The sequence below is a fragment of the Coturnix japonica genome, chromosome 4 (assembly GCF_001577835.2).
Source record: "Coturnix japonica isolate 7356 chromosome 4, Coturnix japonica 2.1, whole genome shotgun sequence".
Classification (NCBI taxonomy): Eukaryota; Metazoa; Chordata; class Aves; order Galliformes; family Phasianidae; genus Coturnix; species Coturnix japonica.
Genome location: NC_029519.1, coordinates 66,415,774 through 66,434,180, shown reverse-complemented (window position 1 = coordinate 66,434,180; position 18,407 = coordinate 66,415,774). Strand labels below are relative to the sequence as shown.

At 41.4% G+C, this 18,407-nt stretch overlaps 2 protein-coding genes across 2 annotated transcripts in view; one reads left to right on the top strand and one right to left on the bottom strand.

The window, feature by feature from the left end:
- The window catches only part of SEL1L3 (SEL1L family member 3), a 30,535-nt gene extending 19,928 nt beyond the window's left edge, over positions 1-10,607 (bottom strand). The window contains exons 1-4 of the mRNA XM_015862695.1: positions 10,466-10,607; positions 6,127-6,694; positions 3,916-4,042; positions 1,111-1,232 (exon numbers count right to left, since the gene is read on the bottom strand). Of these exons, the coding sequence (XP_015718181.1) occupies positions 1,111-1,232; positions 3,916-4,042; positions 6,127-6,694; positions 10,466-10,522 (874 nt within the window). The 5' untranslated portion in view covers positions 10,523-10,607. The remainder of the gene's footprint in view (positions 1-1,110; positions 1,233-3,915; positions 4,043-6,126; positions 6,695-10,465) is intronic.
- Positions 10,608-10,650: 43 nt separating this feature from the next.
- SMIM20 (small integral membrane protein 20) lies at positions 10,651-14,469 on the top strand. Its single transcript, XM_015862697.1, has 3 exons — positions 10,651-11,058; positions 12,574-12,630; positions 13,936-14,469. The coding sequence occupies exons 1-3, from the start codon at positions 10,824-10,826 to the stop codon at positions 13,971-13,973; spliced, it is 330 nt and encodes a 109-aa protein (XP_015718183.1). The 5' UTR covers positions 10,651-10,823; the 3' UTR covers positions 13,974-14,469.
- Positions 14,470-18,407: the final 3,938 nt, after the last annotated feature.

Here is an 18,407-nt window from a genome sequence, read left to right as displayed (position 1 = left end):
CTGGGGGATAAGGATATTGAATGTGTCTAACAGGAAGGGCACCACATTTAGTCTCAAAATGCTGTACGTAATCCTCAACAGCACAGGGGGACATGACTATCTGTTCAGTGTTTGATTGCTAGCACGTGAGAATTTAATTACTGATCAGGTACAAGATGGCTCCAGGCCTCACTACCTGGACGTGAAGAAGCTAAGCTCATAGTCTGAACTCGTAAACACAAAATAGTCCACTTAGATAACCTAAGAAACACTGGGAATAAAGCAGGCCTCAGAAACTCTCAAAGTGAGTCTCTTATTGATGGGGTAGCTTCCAGTGGAGTTGTCATTTTTGTTCTTTCTTCAATGGAAAGTATTCAGTTTGTAATTGTAATATAATGAATAATGGAAAACTTACCACAGTGCTGTATGAACTATTCTAATGATTTATTATTTTAATTGGGAGTAAGACAGAGGATATAGAAATAGCAAGAATAGATGAGAAGAAGACATTAGTTGTGAAATCTGCAACCTGTTATGAGAAAGCCAGTGGTGCACTCTTAACTTTTTCCTCTTTGAGACTGCCAGTGAGCCCTCATTTGCTGAATTTCTTCTGAGACTGAAGAGCCTTTTTCTGGCAGGAAAGTTCTTCAATTGTAACTACTGGCAAACTAAGCATTATCTCTGAACCTTTTTTTGGATCAGGGAAATAGACCTTACCTTGAACATCGCCACATAGGCAAGAACTTGAGTTATTTGAACTTCCAAGACTATTCCAAATTTTCAAAAAATTCTATGTAGTAAGTATATAGGAGTTGAGAGTAATATTAAAATAATACTTCAATAAAAATAATTAAGGTTTTTTATGAAAATAAGACTTTAATCCCAGCATTCATTCCTAATCTGTGCAGCTCAGTGCATCCTCCTGGCAAAGCAGATATGCAGACATCTTCCAGGTTATTCAAGATTTGATGGTATGCAACTATTTTTCAGTTTTGCTCTACTTATTTGTATATATTCAAGATCAATTTCACAAAATAAGTCTAATAATATAGTTCTTGTTCCTGTGTATAGGCACAGATCTATAAAAGCTACATGAAATCCTTTCTGAAAACAATTAATGAAATCCCTTACCTTCCTCATTTAGAAATATAGCGGGAGTACTATACATCTCTTTTGGATCAATAAAATAAAGTATGCCACACAGATCCTTTTCACAGTGATGCAGTAAATACAGCCAGATTGAAACAGTGAACCTGCATGAGGGAAAACAAACAAGAAATCCACTCCTGATGAGAAATCTCTTTATCAAAGTTCAAAAGCACAGTTTAAGATTTTTTTATCTATGATCTCCTTATAATTATACACTTCTGTGGTACTGATAAGAAAATTAAAGGAGCATTATTTGAATCAGTTCTACAATGGTGGATTAGAACCCACATCAGTAAGGAACTGAAAAAGCAGCTGAGATGACCTGGAGCCACCCTCCCACACGCAGACTGTACAGAATCCCTAAATGCACATTCCTGTAGTCTTGATTGTGTAAGACAGTAAAAACTAAGTTGTGTCTTCTGTACTAAATACCAACAGTGAAAATGTGCTTGGGAGGAGAAGGTGAAAAGGAATTTGTAACCTCTGGATAGTACAAATAGGTATGAATACCTGTCAAGGAGTTTATCAAAGGATAAATAAAGGTGGAGCATGTTCAAACCATGGAATGGTGGGGTGGAGGGGAAGGAAAAAACCCTCAACTTTACCTATTGAGCAATTTTTGTACAAAGCCAGAATGGTTTCACCAGCTCTGATGACATTACAAAGCAGATTTGCTGAAGCACTAAAATCAGAATTTATGCCACTGCATCTGACTAAACCAAAAACTGCTTCCGTCCTATCGACTGGAGCTTAGCACTTATTTCTGTAACAGCAAAGCCAGATCAATGCTGAATGCCTTTGAAAATCAAACCTCCAATGTACAACCCAACTAAGCACGAATAATTACAATCTTTGACAAAGTTTTCCTACTGGCTCCTAGAAGGAGATATTAATTGCATTTTGTGTACTTAAAAAGAATATTTGTTTGTTGGTCAGTTTGCCTTATATTTCTTGAGAGAAGTTGCTAAACATACAACACCTTGTATCTCTTCCTTAACTAAGCCACCATAGGTCTGAGAGTGTAATAGCTGCTCTGATGTTAAGACTAAAAAAGGTAGAAGTGATGCAGTTTTCCCTAATGCAGACTGCACCTTAAATAGCTACCAACGTCATATCCTCCACAGATGGAACACAGGTGAAATAGAGGTTTGTAAACCATAATCATTTGTAAATAGATTATTATGATCTGCAGGCAAACACTGCACTTCCAGCAATACTGCTTGTGTTTGTGCATTGTTCTTCCCATTTTTCATCTCAGGCAATGTAGCAAGCTTAAATTCTGCACTCTTTATTTGCTCCCTGACTGCCAGTCATACCCTGTCCGGACAAATTTCCTGGGACACAGGTGGGAACAATGCTGACACATTTTGCTTTCTCTATTGCTGTATGCCACGCTGAGTCAGTAGTCCCTCAGATTCCCATCCTATGCTTCCTGCAGGCAGTCTACAGGCAGCTGCCCCAAATGACAGTTGCCTACTTTGTTAAAAGATAAGAGCAAATCTCTATTGGAAAGTTTCTTCATTCAACAAAATCCTCAATGAAAGTCAAACAAGAAACTTGTTTCATTAATCTTTTTGGTTGCCTTTTGATGCAGTGGGGAACCACCATTCACCTACATGCAGTTGAAGGAAAAATCTTTTCCACTTCTTAACAGAGCTTCGCACAGATGTCATGCAACTGCAACACATAGGCAATATTTCATGCTAGTACCAAAAAGAGAACCTGAAGGAAAGAGCAGGTGAAACTGTGTGGAGCAGGTACAGAGCTGCTTAAATTTATGCTGTTTTGTCAACCAGAGCTTCAGCACCTCAGTACCAGAAGCACAGCGCAAATGCACGTGTGAGCAAAGAGCATCAGACAGTGTAAACCAGGCTGTTGTGCATTCTAAAGAGGCCAAGAGCTAAAAACTGCACTGAACTAATGACTTCAGAGTTACAGTTCATAGGCTGCTAATCTGTACAGCACCTGCACCTGTTAGTTACTCTTCTTTGGCTCTCCTTGCTTACAGGCCAAACACAAACAAGCAGGCAAGTTCAAGTTCCTGTGATCACATCCTATTTCTGGGGTAACAACATCTGGTGGAAATGAGATACATATGTACATGCACACCCATGCACTTTTTTTTGTCTGAAGTTGCAGAATATGGCTGAAGGTTTGTGACAGTTGTGGGAAGGGGAAGAAGAGCAGAGAAAGATGCTAATGTGATTCCTCTGTAACTGAATAGTGTGTCTGACTCGAAGAGTTTACACAGGGATGGTGAAAGAGAATAGCATAAGTTCAAGCTGGATGACTCAACTACACAAGAGACTCTATTGGTAAAAGCTTGTCAGATGCAAACTAGTGTGAATTCATAGGAAAAACAGCTCTTATACACTGCCTGTCCTGTAGGAACAGTATTCTGCAATTAGTCTGCAAGTGGTGCTTGAAATACAGATCTTTCTGTAACATAGAAAAGCTCAGTCGAGGTAGTCATGGGGCAGCTGTGTGATCAAAACTGTGTGTAACACCTAACCTGCCCTCCGAGTGGTACCAAGCCAGTTTAATTACATCTACAGTAGTATCTCTCATGGTGTGTATTATGGTATGCCTCTTAGGCTCAGCTTAATTCCATACAGAACTGCAATCAGAACAGAAGGAATTGCTAACTAATTTAAGCCTTTTCTCAAAGTAGCAGATGGTATTCCTTTAATTGTGAACAAAGCTTAAGAACTGAAGCATACACACAAGCATATTCTATAGCCTACAAGAATCAACTATAGCTCATTTCAGCTATTTGTCTATACTTACATTGGATAATCAATCTGATGTTGTCTGACTGTTTCCAGTTCTCTGTTTTCAAACCGTTCAAATCTCTTCACAATTCCTGTCTTCTCGCCACTGGAAGCATATATGAAGTTGAGAATCTGAACACCATCTGCAAAAATAAAGATTTCTTTAATCTGCCAGAAAGTAATCATTGTTAACTGACTAATTAATTGGCTCACACTTGTACAGTCAAATATTTGAAGCACATAATTAAAAATTAATGCCAGCTTTCAGTAAGTTCTCAAGCACAAGTTCATTTGCTGCTATTAAATGAATTAGTCTTGGAGTGAATAATTCACAGGAAAGTGAAATGGAATCTATTTCCAGCCACTGTTGGAAGCAGGGAAAATACTCAGTTAAATCTAAGGTATTTAGATTTGAAGCATGAGTTAGCTTAAGCAAAAGTTAGTATGGAGGAAAATCTTTGTTTATGTTATTCGTTTAAAATCTCATTCTACCTTTGGTTATGCCAGTGTGAGATTAATCCACAGCTCCTGGGCTTGCTCTCCAGTTAAACCTCATGTATGGATTGATACCAATTCTATTCTTAACCAGTATGCACAATCCTGTAATAAATCTAACTGATTATGCTGCCCCAATAAGAAAGAGAAGATATTAACAGTTTTTTCAATGCATATAAAGAGCTTTTCCAAAACAGAGCAATTTGTCACAAGTTCATTTTTAAAAATTAATAGTTTTTGTTATGCTAAGTGTTCCCATCTATAATGTAATTTGATAACGCATTAAGATGTTTCACGCTGTTGTCAGAGATCTCATGCTCAGTCTCCAAAACGTATTTCCGAAAGCCTCTGGAGGCAGAAACTACTTTGCTTCCCGGTTCTTCTCAGTGCATTCACATGCCAATGTAGCAAAACCAAATGATAAAAATGCTTTCATAGGTTTTGCTAGGAGATAACCCTTTAGAAGCTAATAATCTTTTTGCTATTAGGTTGCACTACAAATGTGTTCTGAGGGCAAAGCCAACTGGGAGTGGATGTAAAGCTAGAAATAGGCAGACAGGAAAAAATAAAAATAAAAAAATAATCAAGAGAACTCTGAGAAAACCTAGAAGGCAAAGTTGTGAGTTTCAGGAATTCATTTAATTGGGTAGGACTTTTAATTTAGATATACATCCACTAACCCTATGAGGAGAGTCTGAGGAAGCTGGGGCTCTTTAGTCTGGGGAAAAGGAGGCTGAGAGGAGACCTTATTGCCCTCTGAAAGGTGCTAACAGTGAGAGTGGGGAAAGTCTCTTCTCATGGTGACAAGCAACAGGATGAGGGGAAATGGCCTCAAGTTGCACCAGGGAAAGTTTAGGTTGGAAGTTAGGAAGCACTTCTTTACATAAAGGGTAGTTAGGTACTGGAATAGGCTCCCTAGGGAGGTGGTTGAATCGCCACCCCTGGATGTGTTTAAGAGCCGTTTGGATGTGGTGCTCAGGGATATGATTTAGCAGAGGGTTGTTAGAGTTAGGCTGTGGTTGGACTTGATGATCTTCAAGGTCTTTTCCAACCTGGGTAATTCTATGATTCTATATAAATATTTCCATCTATAAACTTAGCCCAAAATAAAATACTTCTCATTGCTATACCAGGATACACCTGATATAAAATTTATTTTCATACTTCTTCTACTGTTAAATATTCTGTTAGCAAATTGGAAGTATTACAATTCATATTTAGTAGGGGGTTATTTTTTTCTAGCAATTTGTGTGGATCTATTAGTACACCTAACAAGTACTGCAACATTTATTGCACTATGAAGTCTTAAAAACCTGTTTTGGAGCATATGGCCATCACCTCAAGCAGAAGAGATGTAGACTACCTACAAGAGAATTATGCACACAGGATGTTAAAATAATACAACTACAGACCCTCTTTGAAGATAAAGTTTGAAGATGAGGGAATGATGCTCAGTGAGTTCTAAACACAAATTTGTGAATACACTAAGAAAATAAAAGGCAGTGCCACTGTGATGAAACAAGCCAGCTTTGAAAGACATGATGATTTTTGTCATTTGAAGCTCTAATCTTGCACTTATTAAGCTTACACTCAACAGTGTGGGCCAAGAAATAGTACTACCCAACCTTTACTACAAGTACGTATTTTTTTTAACAGCTTACATTTTCCGGTGTTCTTTGGGTCCTATTAGTCCACTTGGAAACAAACAACAAAGAAGGGACATAACACATACCGCTTTCATGAGGGCACTGAGGTATCTTGTTTGCCTGAAGCATCCACAAATAGTCAGCACCCCACTGAAGACAGACTTTGTGGTCTTTATACGGGCGTTCAAAAGGTGGAACTGCTTCTAAAAACGTGTAATTCTTGGCAACTGCCTCCTGGTAGCTTTCATTGTGCTCCACATCACAGCTGCTAACTGATTGGTGACTAATCCATGCATACAGGATCACACTGTGCACTATTATTGAGTTTCTGATGATGTAGTCATCTCTGTAGACCATGATATTTGGAAATTTCAAATGTATTTGTCGAGTTTGACGAACATAAATATTCTTCTCCTCCTTCCACCTTCTTCTGTATACTGGTACACCAGTCCTGAACTCCGAGGAAGCTACTGCTTCCAAATTAATTATACAAGGCTTAGAACATAAATACTGAACGGAAACCTCAGAACTATTAAGGACTTTCTTTTCCAAAACATTTAGATGAATGAAGTCCACATAATCCATCTTTTTGCCAAACTTTGGCGTAACTGCTGTTGTCTGTAATGTCTCCCTTCCAAAAGACGGCACACAATTCTGTAAATAAAAAACACAACACAACAATTATGTTAACTAGAGAACCAAATTTACACAGTTATTAATACACTCCCACAAGCAGCAGATGGTTTATACACAGTACTCAGCACCAGGATTCTTTCACACAGCAAGTAGTGAATACTGAAAATACACTCTCAAGATTTTAATAGCAACAATTCCCCTGCCACTGACTTCTCAAAGCCACATATACTTCTACAGAACAGTCCTTAAAGGGTGTATCCTTCTGCAAGTGGAATCTGGTCCTCTCAGATACTGACATCATGCTGTTTACACATGTTCCTAGGATCAAGCCTAAAGAATATCTACAGAAAGGTGTTGGCATTTATTCGTCATATCATTGTTCGCTTGCACTGCTGCAGCCTGGTATTTCTATCTTCCTAAAAAGTTAGATCATTTTGTTACCTCCATGTGAGGTATCTGAAGAGCAGGAATGATAACCAAAACAGACCATTATCGTTTCCTGAAAATTAATTCATGTTCATAAAGCATTTCAGACCTTACTACGGAAACACCCCTATCTGGAAGATGGACTTCTAAATCTGAGCAACAAGTCTGGCAGATAGTACTTAGATTCTGCTCCTTATAGCAATGTACAATACATTCCTTATGAGTTCTTGGACATGCACAAGGATTATCCTCCACGCTGAAGTTCTTGTCTCTAAAGCTTCTCACTGCTTTTTTTCTTCCTGGTCAGCAGCCAGCGACTGGCTTGATGTGCTGCCAGGGACACTGAGGATTACTGAGCTTGGGGAGCCACCACCACATCACTGTGCTTCTGCCAGATTCCCTGATCTGCATAAAATGTTCCAAACTGTCACTCTGGACTACCAGGGAAGCTGGTAGGTAGTTAAGGTTATCCAAAATGAGAAGCTCTGTTTTCAGTGACTTTTAACTTCGCGAAGTTTAAACAGAGTGAACTGAAATAGCTCAGATATCTACTTCATGTTCATGAGCTTTTTAATGCAGTTCTCAAAATATTTACAGACCTGGGCCAAATGTATTAACACATTTCTATCTATCAGATGTATGTGCTGTTAACCTGAAGGAAAAGATCTCACCCCTGTGCCAAGATGGGGATCAGTAAACAAAATGACTTGTTTTCTTTTTTATATCTTAAGAATACATTAACACTCCTTGTAAGCTACTCTGAAAACAAATATTTGCCTGCTTAACTGACAAAGCTGTAAATATCAGGGAAAGCTAGAACTAAGCTTACCTGTACTCCCCTCCTCATTCATAGACAATTTTAGATTTAACTGTGTGACCAAATTTTTCCCCTTTATTTAAACTGGAAGACGTAACTGAGTGAGGGGATGTTTGAATGAAGGTGGGTGTCGCTGTTAGCAGCTGCTAACTCCAGGTAACCTTAACAGACTTATTAACAGGTTATAGATCTTTCTGTACTTGTTACTCAAACTGCTTTCCACAAGAACAACCAAGAGTTCCTTACTTCCTCATGTCCAGCATGAGAGGCAGGAAACCAAATGTGTAGTGATGCTGTACAAACACACGGAAGCCCCAAGATACATATTTATTTTGGAGAAATAAAAATGCAAACCACACCACAGTGCCAGGATCTAGACTTTTTACAACAGGTTGTGCCTTTGCAGTGACAGCTTTCCTCTCCTTCTGTCTTGTTTCCCATTTTATAAAATGGATAAAATTCTATCAAAACTAAATTACCATTTCAATCACTAGTGGCAAAGCACAGTAGAAATACCTATTTGAATCTAACAAATCTATCTGCAGCCAGTGTTTAAATGATGTGTACTAAGAAGGATTTACTGAAGGGGATAAAAAAGAAAGACCAGGAGGAGGCCGGTGACCATTGGAAAACTGACCACCGCACCCTGTAATAACACATGTACAGAAATACTGATACAGAAGCTGACAAAAACTTTAATTATACTATTTCTAATGTCTTTTAAATATACTATTATACGTTTCCTCACTTGGTTCTAATAGCATCCACAAATTATGCTACAACTCCTCTACTTGATCGATACCATTCATATGTATCAAGTAATTTTTGGACTTTGCAAGAAACAGTACTGGAAAACAGCTTAATCTGTATGATATATCAGAATCTTCCTCACGATGTGGCCCCCAGCTTATAGAAGTAAGACTATATGTTGATCACAGGATGTTGAAGTACATCAGGTAGACAGTACAAAGCACCACATTACTGCTGCTTTTCATATCTATCTATTTACAGTCCAAATGTATACAGCCAGCCCTCACTTTGCAGGGGTTCATCCAACACAGAGACACAGGAGTTGGCTCCAAGCAGACATTGCTTGTGTCTGGCTGTTTTCATTAGCAAAGACACAGCAGTATGTGAACAGGGCCATCTGGCTTCCAACGGAAGGCCAATTCTGGCGGAAACAACATTACTTTTTGTGGTGTATATGTGCCAAGGTAGCAAGCACTGCAAACCACAACCAGCCCTTGCAGAATAAGCTTCATGATGCTCCTATATGACCTAGGAATGATGTTGCGTGACAGTTGATGCACAGGTCAGCCTTAGTTGCGTGTTTTCCCTCAGTGCCTGTTCTGCAAAATGGCTCCCAAAGGTTTAGTCCCGAACATTTTCTCAATGGTGTCTGACGTACTGATTGAGACATGCAAGGCACAAATGCATGAGACATGTTTGGGTCTGCTGCTGCATCACAACCACTGAACCCCTCAGGATGCTCACCTGGGGCACAGTACAAAGCCATCCTGCACTGACGCAGCTGTGACAGAGACCAGGGATGTCTCTGTCTCAGTCTCCCAGATCACAGCCCAGGGTCTGTTCCCACCTGGCTGCCTCCCTGCATTGCTCTCGCAGCACTGTTTAGTGCACCTGCTAAATGAGGTCTTCCCTCAGTGTTACCTCAGACAACATGGAGTATATTGTACATAATCTCTGCCTACAGGGAGCTGAGATGAAAGGATTACAAAACCAGTGTGATTATGAGATTTAAATACAATATTTTCCACATGCAGTAAACAGGACAGCTATGGCAGATCAAAAATGTACTGTAGGACAGGCAGAGTTCAATGAGGAAGGCACAGAGGCTTCACTGTGTGGGGCACCTCAATCACAAAAGCTGTCCAGGTTCTGTTCCTGGATCTTCTTCACACTGAACCTGAGGGCGTTAGCCCACGCCATCCCGCCAGATGTCAGGTCTGAATCACAGCCATTCGTAGGAAAGTGAATATTTCAGTGGTGAAATACTACAGAAAAGGCTCATAACCGTGCTTTCCTTAGCTGGAATAAAGTCACAGCAGGTCCAGGGCTCAAACCCCCCACATGATCCTATGGGATCGGGCCTGTTTGCTCAGTGCCTGAGCACAACCACAGCCCTGTACCTGTGACCGCCACGTCATGCTGATTTTTGTGTGGAGACACGACAGAGCAGGTGCTGCTCTGCTCCCCATCAGCATCAGCGTCCCATACATGTACAGGGACTCCAATTATTGTCTGTGTTCATCATAGGTACAAACTGTGCTTAGCAGATGCCTTTAGAACGCAGCTGTTCCCTGCAGGTGTTACAGTGGCCACACACGCATCTGGAGCCATGACAGCGGGAGCCCCCTTCCCTCCAACCCACGAAGCCCAGCCCGGTGCCACCTGCCGCACACAGCGCGCTACGCCCGGCCCGGCCCCGCGGGGCTGCAGCCCCCGATCGCCGCACACACGCCGTCCTGCCGGGCCGGGCCGCCCCAGCTCGAGGAGCCGCCGCAGGTGCGGGGACCGCCACTCACCATCAGGAAGAGGAGGAGGAAAGGAGGGACGCGGCGGGGCTCGGCCGGGGGCCGCATGCTGCTGCTGCTGCGGGCTCAGGAGGCGGCTGCGCCCCGAGGCGTGGCGCTGCCCGCTGCTGCCCGGCCCGGCCCGGCCCGGCCCCGCCGACACGGATGCGGCAGATCCGGCTTCCTGGAGGAGGGGCTCGCACAGCGCAGCGCCGCGCCCCGAGCGGCCGCCGCAGGTGCGGGGAGGAGGGTGCGGCTGGGCCGGGGCGGCATCCGGCCGCGGAGGGGCCGAGCAGACTCGGAGCGGCGCAGCGCTGCAGCTCGGCACGAAGCGGCCGCCCCAGCGCCGTCGTTGCGCCTGCGGAGCTCGATGCCGGCACGCCGCCCTCCCCTCCCTCTCCCTCCCTCCCCTCCCCGCTCCGCCCGCCGGGCCCGTCTCGCCCGGAAGCGGCGGCCGCGTCTCTTCCGTTCCGTTCTGTGTGCGCCGCTCCCCGCTATGGCCGGGCTGTCCCGCACGCTCGGCATCTTCGGCGGCTTCGTGGCCGTGGTGGGGGCCGCCTTCTACCCCATCTACTTCAGGCCACTGCTGCTGCCCGAGGAGTACAGTGAGTGCTCGGGGCAGGTCCGGGGAGCGGGCAGGAGTTGGGTTCAAGGTGACCCTCCGTGGTTGGCTTGGAATGGGCTGTGCGTAGCTCAGGTCGTTCCATGAAGCGCCGTACCGGGAAGCCCCGCGATGCCCCAGTAACAGCGCGGGGAGTCGGTACCTCGGCGCCTGCCAGGCCGGGCGGGGAGCGCTGGGTGTGACGCATCTCGGGCCCGTTTGTTTGTGTGAGGGCAGACGAGGCGCCGCCATGAAGGTGTATGAGGTGAATGAAGAGATTTCTAGGAAGGAAAACAAAAAGGGCAACGCAGCTATTGATCACCTCGGAGGGACTTTAGCCTCGCCTGGATGGTGGAGTAAAATTTAACTTGCGAGCATCCAAAATAATGGAAGGAAGTTTGTGAAGGTGGAAACTGGCCCGAGCGTGGTTTTGGCACACACACAGTGGGCAGTGTGCTCTTATAACACACTCATGCTTGCTAAGTAATACTTGATTTCAGGCTTCGTTTATCACATGTGCCTCCAGCTCTCCTTGGACCGCACCTTTGTTAATTTCCTGTGTGCTTTTCTTGACGCTTATCGGCTGTATGAGAGCTGTGTGAGTGTTCACCTGATGCTTAGATCAGAATGTGCCATTCTGTGGTTGTGGTACTTCAGTGGAAATATTAACAGGAGGGAGAACTTAATTTTTGGAGTAAGCTGTGTAACAACAGAACTGTTATAGAAGCTCATGCCCCTCATTGACATGAGCTGTGGTGAAACGCTCATTATTTCTCTGTAATAGGAAGCTGGGTCTAAAGTCCCAGTTTTCAAGGGGAAATAGTTTCGAACTAAAAGAGGGGAGACTTAGATTGGACTTGAGAGAGAGGTTTTTTACAGTAAGGGTGGTGAAGCACTGGAACAGTTGCCCAGAGAAGGGGAGTTGCTCCATCCTGGAGGCTCTCAGCATCAGGCCTGATGAGGCTCTGAGTGACCTGATCCAGCTGTGTAGGCATCCCTGTTCATTGCAGGGGTAGTTGGATTAGATGGCCTTCAGGGATCTCTTCCAACTTAGATATTTCCTTGATTCCAAGTCAAACATTTCGATCATCATCACATGGAGTCCTGCAGTAGGCACGAATGGCTTTTAGTTCTCTGGAGTGATTCTTGACAATGTTTTTTTTAAAGGCTTAAAAATTTCAGTGGGAGGCAGGAGGCTGCTACAGCCAAGTGCTTTGATGTCTGCTTCGTGTGTGAGGATTATCCCCCTAAAGTAGTGCTCATGCCTTAAGTTTAGGGATCACAAAAAGCATTGTTTGTAAAAAGTAGTCATTACTTTAAGATGGTTATCTTATAGATTGTAACCTTGCAGAACTAACTAGTTCTTAGTTTCTCTGCTAAGTGCGAATGCTACATTTGAGTTGTATACCTGCATACTCATCAGGATTTTACTGTGTGGGGTTTAGACCTTGCAAGGCAAGGTCAAGATGTTTTCATATTTTATTTTTATTAATATTGTTCTTTCTGTTTTGTTTTCCAGAGAGAGAACAATCAATAAACCGAGCTGGTATTGTTCAAGAGAATATCCAGCCTCCAGGTATGATTGATTCATGAGTTTGTACTGTTTTAAAGGTCTTCTTGAAGACTTGAGTATTTCTATGGATTTAAGTAATACAGTGAAGAATACATTCAAGTAATGCATGTATTAAAAATAAGCAAACAAAAAAAGCCTTACAGTGAAAACATTTTCTCAGGCTAATTCTTCACTTAAAATTATGGATTTAATAAGATCTGTTTTAAATTGAACTAGCCAGGAAGGTTGTAGGGATTCTATTTTCACTCTTTCTTAAATACTTTGTATGTGAGACAGTAACTTTTGCATCAGATCAGAGTAAACAAACCATGAGTGGTCTGAGCTCTAGCTGTAAAAAATAGTTTGTTGCACCTTTCTTCTATTGAATGCTGCTTTACACGTCAGCTGAAACACAATTGGTGAGGAATTTTGTCATTACCTTTCAGCTGCATAGGAGGAGGAAATATGCAACACTAAAGAAAATCTTGAATGCAGTGCTAATAGCTTTTTGATGACTGCTGTTACAAGTAGAAGGAGTAGGAAAGTGTGGGGGGAATAAAATCATACTACTCATTTATACACAATTATATCATAATTGATAATTCTTTGTCTCATATAGAACTGGCAAGGTCGATATTTCCCATTTAAAGTTGTAAAGTACATGTCTTGATGAAACAGTTTGTATTTGAATATGTTAAAGGGTAACTTAACTCCTATTTTTAGAAGAGTCTGACAGCAACAGCAGGAGAAAATCCAATAGGATTAATGCCATGTCCTTACTATGCATATCACTTAAATCATCAATGCAGGACTGACTTTCTAAGAAAGCAATGACATTTTGAAGAGGAGCAGGCAAGTTATGTTGGCATAAAAGTCTTGTAAATTTGCTTTTTATTGAACAGTAAAGAAGACTGGACTGTCTCATTTATCCAAGATGCAGGTACTTAATGACCTGTCCTCCTCAGTGTAATTTTTACATATGAATTTATCTGTTGATGAGCATTTATGAGGTCCTGTAGTTGAGTGTGAAGTCCAGACAAATTGAAGTGTGAAACAAGATGGGATTCCAGGTGTTTCTTTCCAACAGTATCGTAATACTTTATGTGCTGCTGTGATGACTTTTCTGCTATCTGAAGCTTAAGATGAAGATGAGGTTGAATTCCTAAATACTTTTCAAGCTTAAGTAGATTTTTGAGCTCAGTGCAGAAAATGTTTTTGAGAGTCATTTGTGTTTTGCTTTTCCACAAGGCTGGAATAGCAGACAAGATTGTTGTTTTTTTCCCAAAGTTGTATTTATGAACTGCTGGTATTTTCGTATTTGATTTGTAGGGTTAAAAGTGTGGTCTGATCCGTTTGGAAGAAAGTAGTGTTGCCAGCCTGGTGCATTTCAAGGCAGAACTGAAGATGAGTTATTTCTTCTTACACTGAAGTGTGCCTTTAGTCGTTGCTTGAGAAGAATTGTGATCATGTTGTGTGGGCACATGTGGAGCAACAAACGATACTGGTTGGAAAGCCAAGAGGAAAAAACATCCCAGTTTTGGCAGAGTGCTGTGGCACAAAGGATGGACTGCTGGAAAGGTGATTGTTTCTTGTGTTTGGAAGTAAAGTATTTACTTCCTTGAGAAAAAGAACTACTATTTTTGTGGTTAATCTGTAAACATTTGGAGAACAAATTATGAATAGACTAAATAATGCAGACCACTGCAGTTTCCTCCCTATATTGAAGATTGCTTTCTGTGGTGTAATTGTAAAAACGTGATAGAAGTTTATACTGAGAGAGACTGGTGTAGATTTGTTCTCTCTTAGGCAGAATATAACATGGCGTGTGAGAATTTGGGCATTAAAATTTCTTCCTTTCAAACCGATGTGTATTCTTCGTTATTTGTTATATATTTTGTGAGCAGGTGTGATGGATAACCTTGACTGGCTGCCAAGTACTCTCCTTGCCAGTCTCTTTATCCCATGCCTCAGCAGGATGGGGGATAAGACAGGATGAAGAAGCTCGTGGGTTTTGATGGCAACGGGATGATTGTTAACTGTCTACTGTTATGGGCAAAACAGATGTGTCTTCCATGAGTTGCAGTGTGGATACTGACTCTGGCATGGTTTTCTCCACCACGCTGCAGGGGAATACCTTCTCCGGTGCCCCTCCTTGCCCTTTTTTTCCTGACACTTTTACTACTATTTCTCATTTTATCCCCCTTGTTCTGTCTGCCTTTTCTTGACGTTTCTTAAATATGTTTTCACAAAAGTGCCACCCATTTGGCTGGTGGCTAATCTGTCCTCTCTGGGTGCATTGGGACCAGCTGGGACTGTGTGTGTCATGGTGTTGCAGCCCACCTCCCTCCCACCAAAACCTTGACAAGTACATCCAGTAAAGTACATTGGGACTTTTGGGGTAGAAAAGCAGGTATTTTTAAAGGTATTTGTAAAAGCACCTTTATGATGAGTATGATGATAGTCAAAACAGCCTAATAAAGGATTGCTCCTATTTAAAATCATTACCCTAATTTACCTTAATTTAATTGGTAAATTAGGGTTCTGAATAAATGGTGTTGTCAGAGGAAAGAGGCGATCTGTAACCTGCAGTAATGGGCTGTATCCCAACTGATACTGTTGAGTACAGGTGTAGCACATGCATTTAACTTGAGTATGTTATCTTCTTTTCTACACTTAGTATTTCATTGTGAGACAAGCATTTTAAAGACTATTGCAAGAATGCATGTGCAGTGAGCATTACTCATTAAGTGTGTAAGATTTTTGGTTTTTTTTTTAGACATCATCTGGCTTTCTTAATGACAGATAAAAGACTCATCTTTTACAGTGTTCTTTGCCAAAACAATTGTTACTTGATATCCCTCTTCTGCCTTTTGTTGCTGTTTCCCTCCCACACAGACACATACTTCCTCTTCTAATTTTCTCACATCTTTAAACCTTATGTTAATGAATGTCTTTTTCAAATCTTTGATATATATATATAAATCGCATATATATATATATATATATATATATGTAATTTATTCTAACTGGTATATAAACAACGAATACGACTGTATCCTCTGATGGACTCTGATAAATGTTTCAAAAGCTATGCTTTAACAATCTGACAGAAGCAATTGCTTGTACTAAGTTTGGGTCTGCTGTTTTAGGCTGATAAGTTTGGAAATTATTAGAACTTGTATTATGGAGAGGTGGACATTTTGATCTAAACCCAGACATAACTCCGAAATATTGTAGATTGTTAATGATACAATGAAGCTCTCAAACACAAACGCTATAGGATGAGTAAATAGAACTAAATGTACTGGCAAGGAGGAAAAACGAGATTTTACAATACGTGCTGAAGACTGCACTTGAATTCACAGATTCACAGAATTACCAAGGTTGGAAAAGACCTAGAAGATCATCTAGTCCAACCATTACCAATACTTCCCAGCTAAGTCATATTCATCAGCACAACATCCAAACGTTTCTTGAACACTCCCATGGTTGGTGATTCCACCACCTCCCTGGGCAGTGCATTCCAATGCCTGACTACCCTTTCCGAGAAGTAATATTTCCTAATGTTCAGCCTGAATCTCCCCTGCCTCAGCTTGGAACCATTGTTGAATTGTTGAGATTGTTTTCACTGGTAAGGTAAGAAGGGATTTTTTTTTTCATTGGTACTTAAATACATTGAGTAGCATTAACTGATCTTCAAGTATTTCTGCATAGATGCTCCTCAACAACAACAATGTCCAGAAAAAGAAGCAGTTGTTATTTTTGCGGTTTTCTACACCAAAATAAATCATGCATTTTCCCTTCTTGCAGTCTAACAATAATTAACTACTTATTTTCTCAGAATTGTGTACACTCCTACTGACCTTCTTCACGTTAATATGCAGACACAGCAGTAAATGGAAAGCTGCATTGACTTTTTCGGTGATGCCACACAACCCAAATAGTATGTTTGTTAGTGGGAGGAAATTATTTTCTAGCTTCTAAGAAAATGCTGCAAAAGATAGGAGTTTTTATGTGGACAATGTAGGACAGGAGGGCAAAAACCAAAGTGCAGGGTAAAGCATATTAAAGCTCTTTTTAACATATTAGCCTAGCAAGAAAAATAGTGCAGTGTTTAAGATGCTGCCTTAGAAATTAGGATTGCTGTGGCCAGTTCCATGTTGTGCAGACTTGTGCTTTTTTCTGGCAGCACTTGGGTAATTGAGCTTCGGTTCCATTTGTAAAATAAGAGTAATAGTGCACCCCTTCCATTCTAGGCATGATGGAGTTAAGTACAGGGGTTGATTATTTTGATAATTGATTATTTTGATAATATGGAATACCCTTTTTGGTTCTTACCTTTTCTTCATGATTTTTGGGAAAGCTGGACTGGGAACCAAATATTTTGGTCCTGAGTATTTAAATGTTTTAAAGAATCTTTTTCAAGAAGAAACAACTGAAATTTCCGAGGGCTTCATGTGCTAAAATATGTTCTGGGTACAGAATTTGGGGGTTTTTGGAATCAAACAGGAAACTTACTGCTTTTCATTATAATGATGTTTATTTCAAAATCTCCAAATTTGAGCATAAACTTCCACATGTTAATTGAAGTGTGACCCAATGTGAATGTTACTACTGTTGTGCAAAAAAAAGTAGGAAAATGGACAGATTTTGCTATGGGCTCAGGTGTCTGTTTTAAGCACAGACCTTATAAATTTTCATGTACTTTACTTGCCACCTTTCTTGTCTTCTGTAACAATGGGTGCTACCTTTCTGCCCTTTGCATAACTAAGAAGTAGCTAAAAGTCTTGTAATATAGCTGAAAGCATTGAGCAGGTGACACTGAGTACCATTTAAAAGACATGAGGGAGAACAGGAATGTTCTGTAACCCTGGAGGGATAGCTTGGAGATAGGATGGTGGGCATAAAGGGGAGACAGGGCATACTGGTCAACTGAATGGACAGGAGCATGAGGGCCAAAGGACATACAACCATTGGAATCCATTCTTTGTTAGCTCTACTACTCAGAAATCAGGATAGCCCTTTCCCTCTCCTCTCTGTACTTTAGCAAATGAGAGGTAAACATTTCTGAAGAAAGTTCTCAGTAAAGACAGTGAAGTTATCATGAAAAGAGAGGATCTAAAAAGACTGAATATAAATATCCTTCACTCCAGCCTACCTTGGGAGGTCAGAAATCACAGAATAATTCAGGTTGAAAGGGACCTCGTGCTGAAATACATCTTTCAGGCCACAGGGAAAGGTACCTCCTTCACTGTCTGCTTTTTCCTGTAACTCCCTACGGTACAGTATCAAAAATACCAATCAGGATAGAGGAGGAAGGTACTCCCATTGCTTCAGCAAAAATTCATGTAGGAGGAGTCCTTCTCAGCCACCCATTCACTCCCAGAACTGGATAGTTCTGGAAAAGTTTAGGATTGTATTTATTCTTCTAGCTTGAAAGAAGAGAAACCACAGTGGATATCAACCATTTGCTTCATGGCTGCTCCTGTGACTGCTGGGGTGCCAGTGATTGTAGCAGACCACCTCTAGATCCAGATTTCCTCCCCATCTACTGGTAAGAGGGACATACATACAAGAACACTTAACTTGTGCCAATAATGACTGCACCATTAGGAGACTTCTGAAGTCTGGAAAGCAGGTAATCTTATTAACAGAATCTTCATTATCTGCTTGTAGCTTCCTCTGAAATAAGTTTTCCATTCCACTGGTCCTTACAGTTGTCCTGTGAATGGCTGCCACAGGCTTGCTAGGTGTTCCAACAAAGAATTTCTCATGGTTCAGCCCAAAGTCCCATGTCCCAC

Coding starts and splice junctions, on each gene's coding strand:
- SMIM20 (XM_015862697.1), top strand. CDS start 10,824: ATGCCGGCACGCCGCCCTCCCCTCCCTCTCCCTCCCTCCCCTCCCCGC. Junction 11,059..12,573: donor GCTGCTGCCCGAGGAGTACA/GTGAGTGCTCGG, acceptor TTTGTTTTCCAG/AGAGAGAACAATCAATAAAC. Junction 12,631..13,935: donor AGAGAATATCCAGCCTCCAG/GTATGATTGATT, acceptor TTTGATTTGTAG/GGTTAAAAGTGTGGTCTGAT.